This window comes from Aulostomus chinensis, chromosome 13 (assembly GCF_037954235.1).
Source record: "Aulostomus chinensis isolate RoL2024-O1b breed Wild chromosome 13, RoL_Achi_v1.0, whole genome shotgun sequence".
NCBI lineage: Eukaryota > Metazoa > Chordata > Actinopteri > Syngnathiformes > Aulostomidae > Aulostomus > Aulostomus chinensis.
Window position 1 is genome coordinate 25,378,660 of NC_141332.1, and position 20,552 is coordinate 25,399,211.

General features: G+C 43.1%; 1 protein-coding gene across 3 annotated transcripts in view; it reads left to right on the forward strand.

Moving 5' to 3' along the window:
* The window catches only part of fat4 (FAT atypical cadherin 4), a 115,209-nt gene that overhangs the window by 42,320 nt on the left and 52,337 nt on the right, over positions 1 to 20,552 (forward strand). For all 3 annotated transcript variants that reach the window (XM_086222287.1, XM_086222288.1, XM_086222289.1), the window contains exon 2: positions 19,113 to 19,244. In XM_086222287.1, the coding sequence (XP_086078413.1) occupies positions 19,113 to 19,244 (132 nt within the window). The remainder of the gene's footprint in view (positions 1 to 19,112; positions 19,245 to 20,552) is intronic.

Below are 20,552 nucleotides of genomic sequence, written 5' to 3' on the forward strand. Positions count from 1 at the left end.
AACTATGAAAACATTCCTTAGAAGTATAATTCTTGTGCTTGAGTTGAAGCTTTATGAATAGAGACAAAGACGTATTTTCTGTTGGGCTGGAGTCTTGTGAAAGAGCAGGGAGGAGGAGTGCGGCTTGCCTGTGTTTTGCTGCTGGATCAGCAACATTTTTAACATTTAAAATCAGACGTGACATTCTAGCCTTCATCAGGTTTAGGTTGCACATCACCGGGTGAAGTTTGACAGTTGTAGTTATGTGACATCCGCATTTTCAGCTGTGAGTGAAATTCCTGGTGTGGTGCTTTGTGCTGCAGTTCTGTTGCTTTTCATGGTGAAGTTTTCAGCGCTGCAACAGGAAAAATTCCTTGCATTGCAATCCCGCAACCAGGGAGAGCTATTCTAATCATTTTCTCTTGCCGACAGCTGACACTCATTAACTGATCATTAATCATTAATTGACAAGACTAAAACATTCTATAGATAGTCTTCATCACATCATCACTCACCTGCAGCGCTGCTGTTAACAGAGGAACGTCAAAGCTGCGGTGTGCTGTATGACCAGGATGATCACTTTGATTCCCAGTGTTGGAAAAACGTAGGTAACTTCTTATTCAAATACATCACGGACAGCCTGCTAGGCAGTCTTTCTAATCCATAAATACACTTTAAATCTTTAAATGTTCAGAGCGCTGTCAGGAAAATTGTTCTGGAAAGTGCCAACAGGTTGGAGCCGGTCCAGTTTCAGCACAGAGGGCAGCTTGTCTCCTGGTGTTGATTCAGAGGTAGTATCATGTGGTCCTGCTGTCTGGTGTCCACTCGGATGGTGCCAACGTCCTAGGGATGCACAGCCTCTCCAGAGGGTCTGATCCGATTTCCAGAAACCAGTGAGGGGAGACCGTCTCTCATACATCCCCTCAAAGTCGTCAGCTAATTGTGTCCCTGAAGTACCATCATGGCGTTGCTCTGGCAGCGTTATGACCCCAGCCTGCACAGCAGAGTCTGCTGTCTCATCATCTACCAAGTTAGCTATAGCACCAAGCTCATCATCATCAACGTGCACTTCCTGAGCTGCAAAGACTTCCGTAAATGTTGCTTTTTCAGCATCTCTAAAAAACACGTAAACTTCTAGGGTAATGCACTTATTGCCTGTCCTCCTCAGAGCCAGACAAGATAGATCCCCTTCTCTCCTCTGTGCTGCATCAGAGAGCTGAGACTCGACAAGCTGACTGCTATTTAGCTTAACACAATGAATGGTACTGGATGGTAAGTGTTAGCATAGCTTCATTGGAAGTTATCAAATAGGCTTTTCTCTCAAACATGTACAACAACATTGCCGGAACTACGTTCCTGTTTTGGTGAGTGATTTGACGCAGCACTTTGTAACGACTAGAGGAGCGGCCGGCGTGACTAGTCATGGCCGACTGTGTCAGTGAGGATGAGGAGGAAAACGTGCGCTTACGCCAAGATCCTGAACCTGAGCTAATAGAACCAGTAAAGAATAGAACAGAGGTGGAAGTGCGAGTGCCAGTGGAGGTTTTTAACCGTTTAGCTGGTCACGTTAATTGGTCAGAATTCTTAACGTCAGGTTAACATGGACATTCTTGCCCTCAGCATAAAATAATAATGGAGAGTGTTAAAGAACAGACCAGTGAACAAGAAATGCGTGTACATATACACAAACTCCAGTATGCAACTGGAGAATCCACAGTTTGGGTTGGGACCGGCTGGGAAAACATGCGAAGAACACCTCCTCAATAAATAACATTTAGGTGCCCTTGAGAACAGCACTTAACCACTCATTCAAGCCACAACTGCTCAAATAAAGCTTTTTAGTTGCCAACAGGAGACAGCTACGTTTGCTCTGAGCAGCTCCCAGGTGTGAATGTGTCTAAATGTGAAAGTGTGAAGCCAACTACCTGAATGTGTGCTCAGCAAAAACACAGCCTGGGCAAAGAAAGATGAGAATTCAATGGTCCACTGACAAACTGAGGTTCGTGGCAGATGGAAATTATATCACAGTAATGGAAAATAAACCTCTTGCTGGGTGACAGTCCGCTGCACAAAATGTTTCTGAGTGGAGAAATACAGTGGCATTTATTTTGCTAGAAATATCTTCTTTTTTTTTCTTTCTTAGCTGTCAGGCTATTGTTTAAACAGGTAGGAATAAACGCCAGCGGTGCAGAGCTGAGTTAACTTGAGCTGCATGTCAGTGGAATCTCAAATGAAAGAGGAGCTCTTGCGTGCAGTAGAAAAATAGAAACAGGAATTAAGCCTGGGAGAGAAAAGAGGGATGTGCATGTGAGGGTTTGGCAAAGTAAAACTGGAGCGATAGGACGTTTCTAAGATTTTTGCATGGCCACAAAGTTTCCAACAGCTCACATTTTTTTGATACGTCTTTTGATTTATTATCACGCTCTATTATAGAACACAACTCTTGCATTTGAAGCAGCTCTTTGACCATCATGAAGCTCTTAACGGGGTACACAAGTGATTTAATGTTGCACAAAGTAGGGGATTTTGCACGAGCCGGAGTTCAAATCTTCAAAATCAAAGCGGCAGATGTTGACATATCCTCTCTTTCACCTCCTGGAGAGGGTCAAAGTTCAAAAACAATGGATACTACGTTTTCAATTATGCATCTCAGCATATTTAGTTGGCCTGTTAATGCCCTCGTATTTCAAACATCATGACACTAGTTTATAATGTAGGCGTCAACAGGCCAAATAATAAAAGTAAATTGACCTTTATGTTTCAAATCAATGGCGTGCGCCCTTAAAGGTCGCAGGAGAAATTATTACTTCCCTAATGTGATGTATTTCCTGTTGGAACCGGACGTGTGGAGAGGACACAACAGAGCAGGGAATCGGTCTGTAGCAGCAGTAGGATTACAGCACACAGTTTGACCAAAGAGGATGAGATGCCGCAAAAGACAGATTTCTTTTTGTTCCATTAATGCTAAGCAGTGTGCCATGAGGACATCTGCCCAAAAGTTCTCATGAGTTTGTTACAATTCAGATATTTAGGTGTTGGGAGAAGAGCAGCAGGCAAGGTTGTGTTGACGCTCGGTTATATCATTGTAGTTTACACTGTCCGGCGTATCCAAACTGCAGGTGCTTGGGGCAAAATTCGGATTAAAAAAAAAGAACAAATGGAAGAAGCAGTGTCGCAATCGCATCACGATCACGGAGGTGTCCATCGAATAGCGACGAGCTTTAAGTGCAGGGACAGATTTGCGGACTGTGGAGAGGTGAGGCGTGAGGTCAGAGCCCCGCACCTGTGTGAATGAGTGGTGCTACAGCTCGTTTACCACATGCAGTACGACATTTGATATTTAGGGAATGCCCAACGTTTGCTCAACATATTCGTTTATTGCTTTGAACAAAACCAGAGGGACAGCTGAAAGGAGGACTCAAAAAAAACTGTGAAGGGGGGGGAGTTCACGAGAAGAGGGGAGGTTAAGAGGAGGGGAGAGGCGAGGGAGAGAAAGAGCAGAAAGGAGAGACAAGAGGCCCGGCTGACTTTAGGGCCTCACTTGTCTTTTCTGGTCTCTCAATTGCCGCCCTCATTCCCCTCTTTCACTCTCCAACCCCCTTCTCAGTCTGTCCCGCTGTGCCAAGTGGTTGGTTTCGTCCATGCATGCCGGCCGGCGGCGGCGGCAACAGTGGGGGAGGGCGGACAGCGGAGGTGGAGGTGGTGACTGCTCCTGTCGTTGACTAGATCATATGTGACACTGTAAGCCCTTTTACCCCAGCGCAGCCCTCCTTAAATCCTCCTCTCTGCACTGACTGATGGCAGTCAGACGTCCGTTGGCTTAGACATTAGACGCCTTTTTTTCCCTGTGCAACCGTCAAACCAACACTTTGATTTAAGCGTCCAGGACCGTCGTATAGTGCATGGTTTCAGTCCATATGGATGTTTTTTTCTCCGTATCTGAAAAAGTCATGAAAGTGATCCTGACAGTTTGTGGTATTTTGTTTTCCTTGCAAGGATTCACTGCGGACATCCTGTGAAAACTCCCCCAGACTCTACGATGGGAAAATAAAAGCACGTCTGATTGTTGCGCATGTTTAACATCTACTTGATCAGGAGAGAAAAGATGTTGCCCATACAGGCTTTTAAACAAGAAGTGTGTGTATCTGTGCTGTCCAGGGCTGTTCAGCGTAAACAGTCTCATACATGTTGGTTGGGACCACTTTGCCTGGGCGCATTGTTTAAAATGTTGTGTAAATGTTGAATTAATATGTCACTTGTCAGCGGTCTGTTTGTGTGTTTGCCTGGGTGTGTGTGTGTGTGTGTGTGTGTGTGGGGTGGGGGTTGTGGATACACTGCATATCTTATGTTTCATCCCAGCGTTATTGCCACAGATATTGATAATGACTTTTGATTGTGTTGTTGCTGCGGTCCCCAGACTAAACACAAATTGTCTTTGTTTGAGTGATTGCTGGTTTCACGTCTGAAAGGGAAAAGCCTGCTCTGTTGTTGCATTTCTGTCGAAGACCCACAAGTCCTCTTGTCCGTGCAGCCTGTCGCTTTTTTAGCGTAGAAGTCTGGAGGATTTATTTCAAGAAAGAAGTGATAGAAATGTTGAGCAGAAGTGATCCTCACCCCTCCTCGTTCACCCCACTTTTTTTGTGACCCACAAAATACATGTCAGAGCTGCAGGAGAGGTCAACTAACAAATGACACCCTTGTGCTAAACCGGGGTTTTGACCCCAGAGCAACTTAGGGCTCCCACAATGCAACTGCTCCGAGGAATTACTCATCACCTTTTGACCTGGTGGGCTGACCCTCTAAACCCTGGAGAAAAGCTAAAGGTGTTATGGATGATAACAGAGACAGACAGAAAGAGGGAGGAGAGTGAGGGAGAAGTGTCAGAGTATGAACTGCTTCCTCTCGTCGGCGGGCCTCTATGGGGCCTTTATGAGTTGACAATTAATAGTCTCTGTAGGTTTCCTGAATGGGGAATTGAGACGAATTGTCTCTCGGCTATTCAGTTTCGTTCAAGCGTGCCACCAGACAAAAAAAAAAAAGAAAGAAAGACAGAATGACAAAAAGCGGTAGCGGTGAAGGCGATTTGCCCATAAGGCTGTTTTTTAAACATTTCCTTTTTGTTTTGCAGACACAGGCCCGATGGGAAGACGCCCTACACTTGTGTGCGCCCACACACTTATACACCAGTGAAGTGACCATTTCTAAAGTGAGAATTCTGCCAAAAAAGTCTTTCAACAGCTCCTCTTATAAGCCATTTAGCTGCAGGACCGGTGAGCGAAAACAGATCATATAGAGCTCGGCGGTGACAGCCACCTTCCCAAGGGCTGTGGAAGTAAATTCCCCATTCAGCTCCTCCACTGGCATTTAAGCAGATTTTTTGTTACGTCACAAGTTTGCACAGCAGGAACCAAGATGAGCAGCGAGCAGATGAAACGTGACAACAACATATTTGATCTGGCACGAAAACATAACAGGAAAACCGAGAGAAAAAAAACAACTAAAATATAAGACTGTGTACATAATCGTCTTCAGAGTTAAAGAACTACTCATCCCATAAGGCATTGCAAGCAATAGTTCAGACCCAGTATTGTTCACAATGACTGCGTTTAGTAACCAACTGATCATTTTCTTGACGCCAACTTATTCATTGCCGTTGCGGGTAAGTTTGAGTTTTTCTCAAACAACAACGGGAACTTGAGAATCTCAAAATGGGAGAAAGTTCACGTTTCCATGGTAACCAGTCACCAATTAGAAATGTCAATGATACACTTAAGGTAGTTTAGTAATTCTCTGTAAAATCACAAATATAACCTTTTTGTGGATATCCCACAAACTTGAAAAACTTTCGTGATGATTTGAACTTGGATGATTACGACATCGTGACTAATAAACAACTCATCTATGCTGGAACTGGCTGAGAATTCCACTTCCAGAACCTTGCCGCTGAGCTCAAGGCTGAGGCTGACTGTCAACTCGTGCTTGAAGTCAGAAAATATATTGACTCATTTCAGTAGCTGCAGAAGGACATGCTATACCTCCGTGGTCTTTGCTTTAAAGACAGTGAGGCATTGATGTAAGAGCTGGGCTGTAAATCATGAAGAGAGTGTCTCGAATTATGTGGAACTCTAATGGAATGTAAAGCAAGGCGCGCGCTCCGCAGAGAAAGTTTCGGATTGTATCCGTCAAAGGATGAAGCTGGGAATCGCCATGAACAGTGGGAGATAATGATATGTGCAGGCAACATGGGGAGGCCATTGAAGGTTTTTTTTTTTTTAATCCACTAATGATGTCCCAGAGCTTTAGATTTGGCTACAGGATTTCTTCCCATGCTATTTTGTCTTGGGGACTGAAGTGCATACAAATGGCTTGTTAATTAAGATGGATGTTACTTCTAAAAGACCCATCTTCATGATAATAAGAGGGAGTTAAACATGCAAGGCCTTGTAAGACCTCCTTACAGCGTGGAAGCACGTATGGAAGTATGTGTGAGGTATGAAGGGGGAGGGCTACCGTCACTCTGTGTGATCGGTGCACCGTTAGCATTTTCACCATTTGTAACAGCAAGAGAAAGAGAAAAGGGAGGCAGAGCGATCTCAAGGCCCTGCGGTCCTTTTCCACGAATGGCCTCGACAGGGGGAAACTGTCCCTCATTGTCAAGTTATTTGGCAGAGGTCTTTTTTTTTTTTTTTTAAACCACCTCATGTTAAATTCATCAACATTTCTCCGTCATTTCTTTACCCCTCAGATTGTCTTCAAATCAGATTGTCTTGCCAAGCTGTTTCCTGCTGAGGCCTAAACGACCGTGGCAGATGTACGCTGCGCCAAAATGAGCATTGGCTTTCATGATGATTAAGCAAAAAAGTAAAAAGGCTATTTTGTCCGGTCAAAAATGACCCAGTTGTTTCCAAATTCTCGATGACACACCTCTCATGTATTTTTGTCTTCAAACTGCATTGATTTGAACCACAAGAGGGCGCCAGGTCTGAGATGATGTGAAACCTGTCAGGCCATCTGGTGGTCATCAGTCTTTGCATTCATACGCATCTCATCTCATCATCTGCTGTCGACTCACTGAAATCGCCAGGTCAATCCCACCGTGAGGCACAATGTTTGCCAGAGTTTTGACATCATTGTTTGTGCGCAAGGTCTTCATGCTACGCTAGGCTAACCACCTGCTGACTAACTCTGAACCCCCTGGGTCGTTCGAGGACAGGAAGAGCAGTCATTTGGATAAGTATACCAATATCTGAGTTACAGATTTATGGGGGGGGACTTACTTTTTTGTTTTGAAAAATGATTCATATTTAAACTCCTTTTTACTTTTTCTTGTGACTTTATGATACTATAACTCTTTTTAATCGAATTTTTATATCAGTAAAGCAAAATTCATACTCAAGTAGCCCATTTTTCTGACAAAATATGTCATACTATCATTTTGCAAAACTGAATTAACATGGTTAAAGAAACTGCTGGTGCACAGAAATTGCGTAGATGCAGAAAGGTGCCTATGCAGAAATAGCAACAGCCTCTTATGTAGCTCACTTGTAGCCTCTTAGCTTGTTCTAGCTAGCAGACTGTCCACTGTCCATTGAGACGCCCTGGCAAGTTTAATATTTTCAAGGTATTCAGGGCAAGTATCACGCTGAAAACCAAACAGCAGGACGAGCCTGGAGATCTTGGTAGTTTCCATCGGGAATAGATGGACCTCCAAATGCATTAATGGATTTACAGACTCCGAAGATCCGTTTGTGAACGGGAGGCGTCAACTCTTAAATGGCGTAAAAGCCGTCATGTCCTATGAAGTACATTTTCTCATGCTTTTGCAAGCTCTAATGACTCCTCCCAGAAGGTGTCAGAAGTGGACCAAAAAGCTCTTGGCCAACTGCCAAGTGGGGGGAAACTTAAACCTCCGGAAAAGTCATCAGCTTATTCAGACCAGGGTAAAAGTTAGGAAAACACCTTCTGTCCATTTCGGTAAGTTAGGCCTTATTGTTAGTTTGGCCAGCGGGAGCTTCAGCTGGCAGTTCACCCCTCCATCACTCCGTCCATCACTCCCTCCATCACTCCCTCCCACCTCACAAAATACCCAGCCCAACTCTGTTGCTCCGCCCATAGTTAATGTTTTCTGAAGGTTTTCACATTAACAGTGACTGCTGGGGTTGCCTGGAGCTTTTCACACAACAATTCAGGCCCTGTTTGGGATTGAAACTGGTTTCTACATCACCACACGCACACACACATAAACACAGACACAGACACACACACACACACACACACACACACACACACACACACACACACATCCTTCCTCCACGCATGCTTTAAATGAAGTAAACAACTGTATCTCTTTTCCTCATCCCCCTTTTGCACCATAAAGATCACTGCTATTGTCAGTTCCCATTTTATTTTGAAAATTAAACTTAAAACTTTGGGAATGGAAACTCTCCCTTCCTCTGTCTTTTCTGCTATCTGGACTTCAAACCATATAACCAAGTAAGACCTAATGAATAGGGCCCTAACCTCATTACCGTGGACTAATTATTTGACCAAGATTTCTTGGTTAAACAATTATCTTTCTGCAGGGTGGAGATGTCATCACAGATGTGGCTTGTCAGTAGGTCAAATGCAGACTTAGATCCCTCACTAATGCATTTTTCATCCATGTAGCTCTGGCAAATCTCATGCATTCATCACATGCTTGACAGAAAGAAGGAAATGGATGCCATGATAGTCATTAAAGCCTCTCGCAGCCCAAACAGGCTTTAGAGGAAGATGCCTGATATCTACTGTCGATCGCTTAGCTTTAACGTTTATCTGTTTAAATCCAACAGATGTACAGCCTGGCGTCACAAACTGGGCCATTTGGAACAATCTCCACATCTTCTATATATATATATCTATATATTCATGATGGCTCCAGACAAATCATAGTACATTTACAGGAAAGGAAGACAATATACCGGTAGCTCCTTCTTTAGGTTGCTCTTATCCTTTCTTTGTACTTATACAAAAAGCACCGCACTATAATTTGTACTGAACTCCCGTAAGTGTGAGCCTGGAGCGAGACGCTGAGACTTTTGCAGCCATTTTTATTTATTTCTCTGTATTTAAACTCAACCAGACCTTAACCACCGCTTGAGTATTCTTAAAGTATTGCATTTTCCACTGAGAATAAAAGGAATTTCCCACTGTAGTGGTTTGCTCAGGCACACGATCCCTCGTGTTGCTGGACAATTGAAGGATTAGAGATGAAAAATTGTACCTAACTTCTCTTGAGATATCATATGGATGTCATGTGATCATACGCTGACTTTTTTTTTTTTTTTTTAATTGTCAGTTATAGTGGAAAGTCAAAACAGATTACGGAAATTCTTCATTACAAATAAATGTATTCATTTGAGAGTAAGCAGTACATATACCTGTGCATCAGAACTTATGGTGGAGAAAACTGCCAAAAAGCTATGCAATACCCTCGGCTGCATTTTTATTATTGTAAGCGGTCCAGGTGGTGCTGTCTGGGACTCCTCCAGTATAATGTTGCTGATGAAGGTCGAGGCTTGCTTCTTCTGGCTCACGGCTCTGCAGGCTGGAACATCGTCTCGCGTCCTTTATCATCAAGCTCAAAACAAGGCAGTCTGAGTGAGAAGAGGATTTTTTTATTTGAGAACGGTGAATGAGCTCATCTCAAGTTTGAATAGAGCCAGTAGAGATTCCGACCAACCGTAAAAGAAGAAAATAAAAGAGTACCCTGTCTTGCTTTGAAATTTATTTTCTGAAGTTAATTTGAAGTGGAACAAAAGTTTCATGCCTTCAAAAGGGTGAATGAAGAGCCTGATGGTTCCATACGTGAGGAATCAGACTTCCCTCCTCTGAAAGTTGTTTGTATCTTGGCTCTTTTCAGTGCCGCATTGTGTAAAAAATCCCAAAATCTTTGTGTTTTTTGATCTGTTGTGAGGGTATTAGAAGCAATTGAAATGCTTTGCGTGTGTCACACTCTCTCTTCTCCATGGTCCGCGTGGCTTGAATGCCGTAATTGGAGGTAATTGTGGAGAAAGTGGAGTGATAAGACCGTAGACTCACGCAGAGTCGGTGGCACCAACACGGGAGTCCGATAGATGGCTGACTCCAGTTATGGTCTCCTTCCATTTTTTTTTTCTTTAAAAAACACAGACACCTGATAAAAAATGCATTTTTTCCCTTACATTTTCAAAGCATACTTGTCAAAAATAGGCTAATTATTTTGTTTTGTACCTTTCATCTCTCAAGAAAGGAAAAAAATGCCTTTTTTTGATGTTCTTGTAACTCTTAAATCCAGGGATACGAACGTGCTGTATTTAACAGCCTATGGTAATTTTAGTGATGGCTTTGAATCGTTCTCCAGCTTCAAGGCGAGCTAAGGCTCCCATTAGCTGTACTCTGATCTTGCACGAGGTCTAATTAAACTTACAAACTCCATTGCACTCTTCCCAGTAATAGGGAGAGAGTTATAGCTGTCCAAAGAGAAGGAAAACCTGAATTTGCACTGCTCATGACCGGATGAGATACCGTTAAAAATGGTTATCCATCATGATTTGTTTCCTCTCTCCTGTGAGCAGAGATGTGGACGAGTCCAGACCCTCTGTGAAACAATGCAGTGGTCCAGATGACCCAGTGGGTGATTTGTTTTGTTGGATTATATATCCCACCAGAAATGCTCAAAGGGAACCTCGCTTGGCAAGGGCTTGCAGGAGGCTCGAAGGGGCCTGCTGTAGATAAACAATCTTTTTACAGTTGGTGAAGTGGTCCACCGAGAGGACAGTGATCCCTTTTATTAAAACCACTTGTCCGACATTGTCTCTCCTCTCTCACTCCTTGTTGGTTACATAAGGCCGAGGTACTTTGTGATCGTTTGCAGGCTCCTGTTTTGTTTTGTCTGACTCCTTTTCTTTCTCTTACTCACTCTGGTTTTTGCTTTTTTCCTGCAAATGCAGAAGATTTTTGGGGGGACTTCAGGGGAATATGATCGTATCCTGACTCCTCTCTTGCACAGTGTGTTGAGGTTTGGCTGGCGTCCAGCTTTGTCTACTTTTTCCCGGGCACATTCCCATCTCCGGCACGCTCAAATTCCTGTCTCCGATGCGCGTGCACTTTTCAGAGCCTGATGACTGCGGTTGGAAGATGAATTATGCCACAGGCATTTGTTTGACAGATCGAGCCAGTTGCAATTGCACACGTGTTAGGGAGGCTGTATGGAAGAGATCAGTCTGACCTTGTCTTAATTATTCAGTTGTGTCTCTCTTTTTTTTTTTTGTAAAAAGACAGAGACAAGATGGGACTCTTACCTGAGTCCTTGACCCACGGAGCCCTCTGAGTTGTTAAGCTCCATAAATCTGGAGCCAAGAGTCTATGACGTCCCATCTAAACAGTAGAAACAACCACAAGGAGAGGGAAGAAGTAAAATAAGGAGGGTCTGTGCGTGTCTGCGGAGTTGCAGGAAATTATGTTAAATGTAGTGTTCTATCACCCAGATCCCACTTTACAATTTCTCTACACAGCAGGGCATTCATCAGCTGTGTGCGGATCATGCCATACGGTTTTGAGATTGAGAAAGACAAACACAGACGCAGGCCTGGGCTTTCTCTAGACAGTCACTAATCTATTTCCAAAGTGCAGGGGATGATAGATTGCATCAGACAGTGACTCTCGAATAGTGCACGAACTTTGGGGAAAGTATAATTTTCCAATATGCAGGGAGTTAGTTAAAGAAACCCTGACCTATTGCTGAGGAAGTTGTGGGAATTAGCTATTGTGTCCTTACTGACCTGGGTGCGGTTCTCTAAAGGGTTTTTAAGGGACATAACCTGAATATAAGTAGGCCTGGCGACGTGTCTCCTGCTCCTTATGGGAAGCACAGCAATTGCATTATTCATATTTGTCTTCTGTTGGAATACGCTGCTCTACAGCCCAAGCTGTACCAGCCATTCAAGGATACTTCATCCAAATAGTGTACTTTTCTTTTTAAGTACTCACAAACGGCATCTTGAGCTCACAAACATGTTTTTATCCCCTCCTGTATTACTTCGGTGTGAATGTAGACAGAGCCAGCCACACATTCTTAGTCTGAAGCTAATGATAGCTAGCGACAGCAAAACGGTCCAGAAATGTCCGTTTACAGACTCTCTGGAGCATCGTCCAATATCGTGTGCTCAGTGTGAGGAAGAGCGGACAACGTGCTTGAGAGTTTGTTTCTGAAAGAAATGATGGAGGGAGTGCAGGAGGGGAAAAATACCTTTGTGAGGTCAAGACGCATATTTTTCATTGATTGAGATGCAAAATACTCTTTTCAGGTAGCACTAAATTCCTCTCAGACTCAAAGCATCAGTAAACAAACAGTACATTCCGCCCATTTTAGGTATATTCCAGTAGTTACAGCATGTCGCTAAAGCACTTAGTGCTGCCTCTTGTCACTTGGTATTGCAGTAATTCCATTTCGCTCTGTGTGCTGCGCCAAGGCCTGAGTAATTTCTTTTTATATCGTGTGATTCTGCCTTCATGATGAAGTGTTACATTCGTAATTGTTTTGTGATCTCAGTTTTGGAGTAATTAGGCCCAACGCAGTGTCAAATGCACATCAGTGAGAAATTGTTGATCCAAAGTGGAATCATTCAATAGTAAAGTATAGAAGTGAAAGAGTGTGCCCCCCTCGACCTTTGACCCCAGGTTTTCAGCAGCATCTAATGAGATATTTCATCATTTTGGAAAGGTTATTTCCTGCCGGAGGCACGCCCAGCTACAGATGAGCTCAATGTTTATATGTTGCATCAGCTCGAGGTCACGTGTTTCCTTTGGACGACATGTTTGTGCTAATGATGTGAATTTTACGCGTTACGCAAGAGACAGATGTGAAATAGTAATGAATGGGTTAGGTAATGTAATCACCCCCGTGTCAGGATCTAGGAGGATATCCAAAAAAACTAATGGACAGATTGTTATGAAATTTGGTTGAGAGATAGGTAATATTACAAGGAACAAGGAGCTAACTTTGGGAGGTGATCTGGATCAAATTGTAGATCCTGGATTCTGAAGACTGCTCTAGGCCTTTGGCAGGATTAGCTTTAAGCTGCATTTTTCTCCTTGGCAGAGGTATGTGCTCTCTGAGTGCTCTCTAGTTTTCTTTGGAGACCAAGCGATTCGACCGCACACTGCATGATGGATACGAGATGACGAGTCAGACCGCTCAATATGTCGGAATTTGCATAATTACATGTCTACTTTATGCAAATGATGTCTGTTCAGCACAAGGCAGCTAGATAAAACTATAAATCTAGGCAGAGCTGTTCAAATATGAATGTGAATATGATTCTATTCACCTATTCTTCACTTCGGAAACAAAGTCTGACATACTGTTTTGCTGTGAAATGAGAACTTTTGGGACACGACTGCCATGTTGAGTACAGCTGAGACTAAACCAAGCACTGCCCAACTTTACAGAAAGTCACAAATCATGTCTCCACCAGCTGGAGTGATTCGGTGCCTCCAGTCGGAGGACAGTCTTCCAAGTTTTGTTGCAGAAAGTGGGTGGAAAAAGTGGGGAGTTAAAAGGAAAACTGAATTGCAAAACCAATCCAGAGTCTGTAGGACATCGTTCAGATTGAGGCGGTGAGATGCAGAAGTCGTGTCCCTGCAAATACTCTCACACCAGCAACACGTGCATTGTGTAGGAGCTGCAGTCGCAGAAGAACTCGCCTCCAAAGTTGGTTGATGCCTGTCGGGTTGGAAGTGAAATGAATTCACTGGTTAAAAACAGTCTTTTATGAGGATACGCTTTGTTTCCCCTTCCACGTCTGCGTCATTTCTGGTGTCACTGACAAAATGTAAGGAGTTCGCTGGCCTCAGTTAAAGCTAAAGACATTCAGAAGTCAACACCTACCCTGATTTCTGCCATTGCACCTGTAGATCCCGTGTGTCTGAAGCTTTGGAAGTCCACGGTGTTTAATTGAAGCATGGTTTGTTCTCATCTGTAATGCAAGCCACTCCTGAATTGAATTAATCAGACTTCTACTGGTTATTAAAAACAACTGACTTGGTAGCTGATAAAATGTGTGCAGATCCTACAAGGACTCCATCTGTCTACGGAGGACTTGGCAGAAGTGGCAGTATAAAACATGTTTGGGAAACATACGGAACCTGCACCACAGCCAGCATCTTCTCTAGCTGGGGGGAAAAGATTGCTTCATGGATGTCGGTTGTAACCAGGATCTTGCGTTGGGATGTAAAACCTATTTCTGTACATTGGGTTTCTCTGTGTTGGTGCATTGTTGAGTGCGAGCATTGCAAAATCCAAGTGCTTGATGCATCCAACACGGGTCGTTTCACTCAAACTACAAAAAGACATATTTTCTCACTTAGCCCTCACCACACAAATAGTTTTCATATTTGTGCCATTGCCTTTGAACATTCAGCCTCCGCCCCAACACACTGCCAATGAAAGGAATTGTATTTGTTTTCTCCACTATTAAAGAATGACATGTGAAGACTGTGTATCTTCCCAGAGAGTTCAGATATTCTGGATAATCGTATCCTTCGATTTTCATGTGGTTATTATTTATTTGGGGAGAAAAAAGAAGATATGTGAACTTTCAAAAATAACATTTTTGCTGGAGTTGCGGTTGATTTTTTTTCTCCAAAGGTCCATGCTTTGACCACCACAGACAAACTTTAATTCACCCCATTTAAATGGGATCTCTGCAGAAGTGTCAGATATCTCAACCAGCTCACCACATAAACAGAAAATCATTTCAAAGATTCCACTGGAGGTCTGTGGAAGACATATTTTTGTAATATGAGTGTCTTTAGCGAGGATTTTTACGAGTGAATCTAGAGACTAGATTACATAACATGAGCTCAGACATTTAAATTATTCCACCTGTAATTCCTCGTATATCATGGAAGCTCTGGGACATTTGCATCAGGACTAATTTATCACTGCTCTGTATGAGCTCCTCTCGCAACCTCTAGGACAAATAACTTCCATCACTTAAGGTCTCATAATTGAGAGTTCTCAGGAACCACTTGACGCGTGAATCATTCATACCGGCCCATAAATAATACAACTCTGGCAGCCAGTTAGCAGCACCTGCAACTTGAAACAGTGCTTCATGAAACATAATCTTTTAGCTTGTAAACTAATGTGTTTCACCTGCCTTGGCCGGGGCGTCTGGGTCCACCACCTGCTCGCCATGAGCCCCAAACAGGTAGAGCGAACCGCTTCTACCCTTCTCCTCCCTCCTGACCTCCTCCGCCGATGCATTTTTCGCCAAAGCTCTTTGATATATCCCTCTCCCATGGGAGCATGCAAACTGGAAGCGTAATTATTTCTCAAAACCGCACTTCTCGCCTAATTAGTTCACTCCTCACAAGTGGGCCTTGCATTATTTACACATCAAGGGGACACACAGGGCGGGAAATAAATATTCATTGTTTGTTGACTTTGCCCTGGTCCCTCGGCTCAAGCTGAGTCGAGAGTTGCTGTCATTTCGGCTTGTTTGTGCGACTTCTGCATCGCCGGGCCATAATCTGGCCTGTTCTTCTGTAATTATCTCCACTCATGCAGACACCAACTCAGAGTCGGTTTAATAAGAGGACAACAACCTCAGCCGGGCACAAGCAGATCCAGTGAATAAGAGCTCAGTGATGAGATCCGTTGTAATTGTGACCTTATGCAGACTGCTGTAGCCGGTGTCACAGCGGTAAACAGCTTGATAAATGTTTCATTCAGTCAGACGATGACACTGTGTCAGCCAGTCTGGGTCATCTTTAATGAACTATCCCAAAAGGAGTCGGTGGCAGCTGTTAGGAAGAGTTTCCTGCGACTGCTGGTAGCAAAGTAGATTTGTAGGACATGTGAACTCTGTTTTTCCTGTCAAGAGTCGTCTATGAATAGAGCGCTGCATGTGACCCCTGCCTCGGTGGTCGTATGGCCTTGAGGCCCATTGTCTGCAGGAAAACTGCCTCAGAAAACTGCACCCATTGTCAGCAACCGTTCTGTTCCCATTTCATCGCAGTAACACATTCTGTATGTATTTTTGGAAGTTGGGAAAGAGAGTCGGGCACAATAATTAACATAATCACTGTCAGCATTAACGGCGAGCCTTTCACTGGAGAATTTAAACGCGGCATTTCCATATTTATAGAGGCAATAAACACAGAACGTGCAGCAAAATGTCTGTTGTGATTCAAAAGCGAGCCATGTTTACTGACTTTGAAATGCATATTTGGGTTAGTGGATTGAGGCGGAGGGGATCACAGTTTAAGTTGCGGAATATGTGTGGAAATGCAATATCGCCACACGAGACGCAGAACATCTGAGACCATAAATGTCTCACTCTGGCTGTCTCCAGGGTTTCCACTTTCTCTCAGACATTAGCATAGCTTCGCTTACTTAAGTCCTTGTCTTTGCCTTGATGGGTGGATGATTCCGTTTCTATAACGGCATGATGAAAGAATCAAAGTTTGCATATGTTTGTCTGAGTTCCTGAATTGTCTGAGTTTTTCTCAAGAGTAGTTTGTACACTTTACTTTCCATGAGGCAGATGTACTGCTGGGACGCAGAGGAAACGCAGCGTCAAGTTTGAAGTCCTTTGGATGAGTGTATTTTTTTTTTTATTCTGGCTCAAAGATGTTCTTCCTGTTAAGCTTTCAAGTCGCTGTCTGTCCCTGCCAGCTCTCTGGGCCGTTGTACCATAAAGGTCAGAATATGGGAGCGAGCCAAGTTTCAGGGGTTGCTGCTGTGCAGAAAGCTTTGGTTATAAGACGAATGGAGCCATGAACAACAGACAGTTTGACTGCACAACATAAAATTGCTCTGGACACTGGAAACTATCAGCTGTTCCCCTATTTTAGCATTCGGATGCGACCTTTAGCTCTTAGCTTTTGCTTCATGTCATTTGCAGCGGTGATTCTCCAGACAGCAGACGAGCTGACCATTGTATCCAACAGGGGAGACACTGACTGGGCATCAGTGTGTCATACAACCCCCCATCAAAGCAACTGAACTCTGAAGTCCACTTAAATGTTTCATATTTATGTAGTATAACTTTATATTCCATTGCCTTCTCATGAATTAACCGTCCATTTCTCTTTGAAAGAGTGTGTTTGTATTATTATCCTCTCGTCACAATTCATCACTGACATGAAATGGTGCTAAAAATACGTTATTGTAAAATGTTTATGTAAATTTTTTATGGGACAATTGATCATCCAATAAAAACAGTTATCATGACAGGCCTCAATGTGTCACGGTCAGTTCCAGCTTCATGCTGCTGTAGGCACAGTAAAACATCAAAGGTAGAAGATTCTCTGGAAATGTATGAAAAGCCAATGAAAATATTAATCTACCATTAAATGCTGATCAAATATACATGAGTTAAAAGGTTATCTTTCCTTTTTAGTGTTAAAAGTGGTTATAAAACACATCATCCTACTTTTATCCTGAAACACCTGCATTCCTCATCTCAAAACATCCCTGGTTTTTGTTTTTCTATAACTTTATCACACACACACATAAATAAATAAATAAATATATATATATATATATACATATATATGTACACATATACAACAACAGTATATCATAATAATCCATAATCATAGGCATAATCCTCTTAAAATTGGTCATTTTAACACCTTTAATTTCACGTTGTCAGATCTCAGCTCCGATCCCTACTATTAGTGGTGGGCTTTGTGACTGACGGTATGTGAACACCCATACATTACACCCATATGTGATTGTTTAATAGCTTATTCCAAAACCATAGACAATAACGTGTCCCTATAACAATCCTCATTCCTCTGGTCTTTCCATGAGATGTTGGAACGCGGCCGCAGGGTTTTGGTCCCTTTCAGCCGCAAGAGCCTGATGAGTGAGGTCGTCCACTGCTTTTGGGCGACACGGCCTGGCTCGCAGTTCGCATTCCAGGTCCTCCCAAAGGTGCTTGATGGGGTTGAGTAGAGGGCTCTTCCACACCTCCGTCCAACACCGTGTCACAGTCAACCCATGAGGTCATCGTCACTAAAAAGACAAAAGGGCCTTTCCAGACTTTAACCACAGACTTGGACACATGCTGTTGTCTAAATAGCATTATGATCCAACGAAAGAGGTCTGGCCCAAACCACGATGGACAAAAGTACACAGATATCAAAGTGTGGAAAATGGTATGACCATATGTTGCACCAGCCACATGCTTGTGATGGAGGGTTCTCCGAGTGGGGCCGGAGAACCATTAAGGATCTTTACACGGTCTTGTGTGTAATTCAATTTAAATCATAGACTTGCTATAAATAATTGATGTAAGCATAGATTTTACCCTCACCACTACTCCCTCTGTCTTAAATTTAGATGATCGGAACAAATCTCACTGTATGAGACGAACTTTATCCACATGGGGGGTCTGCGGTTGACTGTAATGTGGGTTTATTTTGGTTTCAAAGACACTAAACTGAAAATCCCTCAGCTGCGCTTAGTTGGCTCTACTATTCCACTTGCTGTAAGACACTATGGAAAACAGCCATTTATAAATTGTACAGTTTCCATGTAACTGCACTGACAGTGGGGTACATGAGGTCGACCGCAGACCGACAGTGTGGTTCCACAAGTGTATCGCTTCATGGAGGTTGGTGTGGGTATTGTATCAGGAGTCGTACAATTATGAGGTCTAGTGTCACTGCCGACTCCCGGGGTCAGAGGGCAGTAACGTGAGTGCCCTTTTGTATATGTTGAGGTTTAGCTGCTGCATCTTTTATGTGCTGCAGCACACTGTTTTGAACCATTTCAGTACATCCTTTAATTACTGACAACTATAATTGTTGAGTTGTTGTTTTTTTTTAAAATTTTACTGAAATTGATGTGACTGATTCGATCATTCGAGATGATTTACGGACGCAGGAACCTTTTTTCTTTCAACCCTTTCACATGAGTGAAGGAATTCAAAATATGTCCGGAAAAATGACGCTGATACTCATCTTCATCTTCTTCTACTTCTCCCTCATTTCAGTTTTCCTCTCAAGCCTGAGTCAGAGTGATAGCTCTTCCTCTTCAAGTCAGATCTTTGCAATGATTCCAAATGTTCACTGTGGTTTTCACTCTTCCTCTGCAGGTGGAGATCACGCTGCAAGATGTCAACGACAACCCGCCCGTGTTCCCCAACGACATTCTCGATGTGACCATCGAGGAGAACATCGGTGATGGCTTCAAGATAATGCAGCTAACAGCCACGGATGCAGACGAGGTAATAGCCTCCTGAGTCTGACAGTGTTTTGTTGTTTTTTTTACTTTCCTGCGCCCGTTTTCCGGTGCTTTCAGAATAGATGTCGTGGGAATGATTTCAATTAAAAATACGCGCTAAAATGTTGTTCCTGCACTTTAGAAACCACTAAAGACTCAAATGGGGTTTTTACGACCAATACAGCTGTCAGTATAGAAATTAAACTCCTCTTCCTATGTCAACATTCAGTAACTTTACTTTGGACCATTTTCATACCAAAAATTTCACATATTCTGGGCAAAAACGTTTGAACATTTAGGTCGTGTTAGGAAAGTTTGCCTGGCCTTGGGCAAACTTGGTCAAGCTGTCATATTAAGAGACTGCAGTACCACATTCATAATGGTTCTAATAAAGTATGTAAATATGTACAGACATATTTATACAGCCCTTTGCTGAATCTGTTAACCATCAAAACATCAGACGGATGTGAAACGAGCAAAACCATCGGTTAGCGTCAGACTTCTCTGGTCCCGGGAATATTGTGACGGACATTGCTCCTCTGCAGAACTTAATGTGATGAATTGAAAAAATAACAAATGACTGTAATCTCATTACATTTGTTTGTAACACCAGACCACCTCAACCACGCCACCAGTCCAGGCAGATGGCCGCCCACTAAGGCTGTTCGCCTCTTACAGGCAGTTTTTCATCCCAGCTGTGTGTATGAGGGATGTGGATTTGAGGGCAGGTAGTGAATTTGGGGCAAATTACAGAACAGTTACTTTCAAAAGAGTCAGTTCTGAAGCTGGTAGACATGTTGGCCGGGCCGGGGGTGGGTGGGTTCTTTTTACCGACTCTGTAAGAATGCCAGTAGACATTGTCAACATCACTGCATGTAGAAAGGAGATGCACATTTGTAAAGCATTCACACTGTAAAAATAACAATTTGTGTCCTGGGTTTGCACGAAACGGAGAAAAAGCAGCAGTTTTATCTCACAGAAAATTAATGTCAGAAAGTTGCAGTGCTGATGTTTGTTTTTTTCCTCCATGTTTTGGAGGATGGAAACAGGGAGACTTTCTCAGCTCAACACCCTGCGCAATATTTCAGGCTGTTGGTTCAACAGTTTAAAGACCTATTAGAAATACTGGGTCTTCACCTCGGGGGGGACACGAACCACGAGCCAATTGATTCTGAACAGCAGCTTTTGACGTGTCTTTTTTTTTTTTTTTAACAAAATAATGTGTAAAAACAACCCACAACATTGTTTCTGATACAATGAAGCACTAAAGCTGATAAAATTAGGAATTTGTTCGCACTCTGTTCTGGTTCTT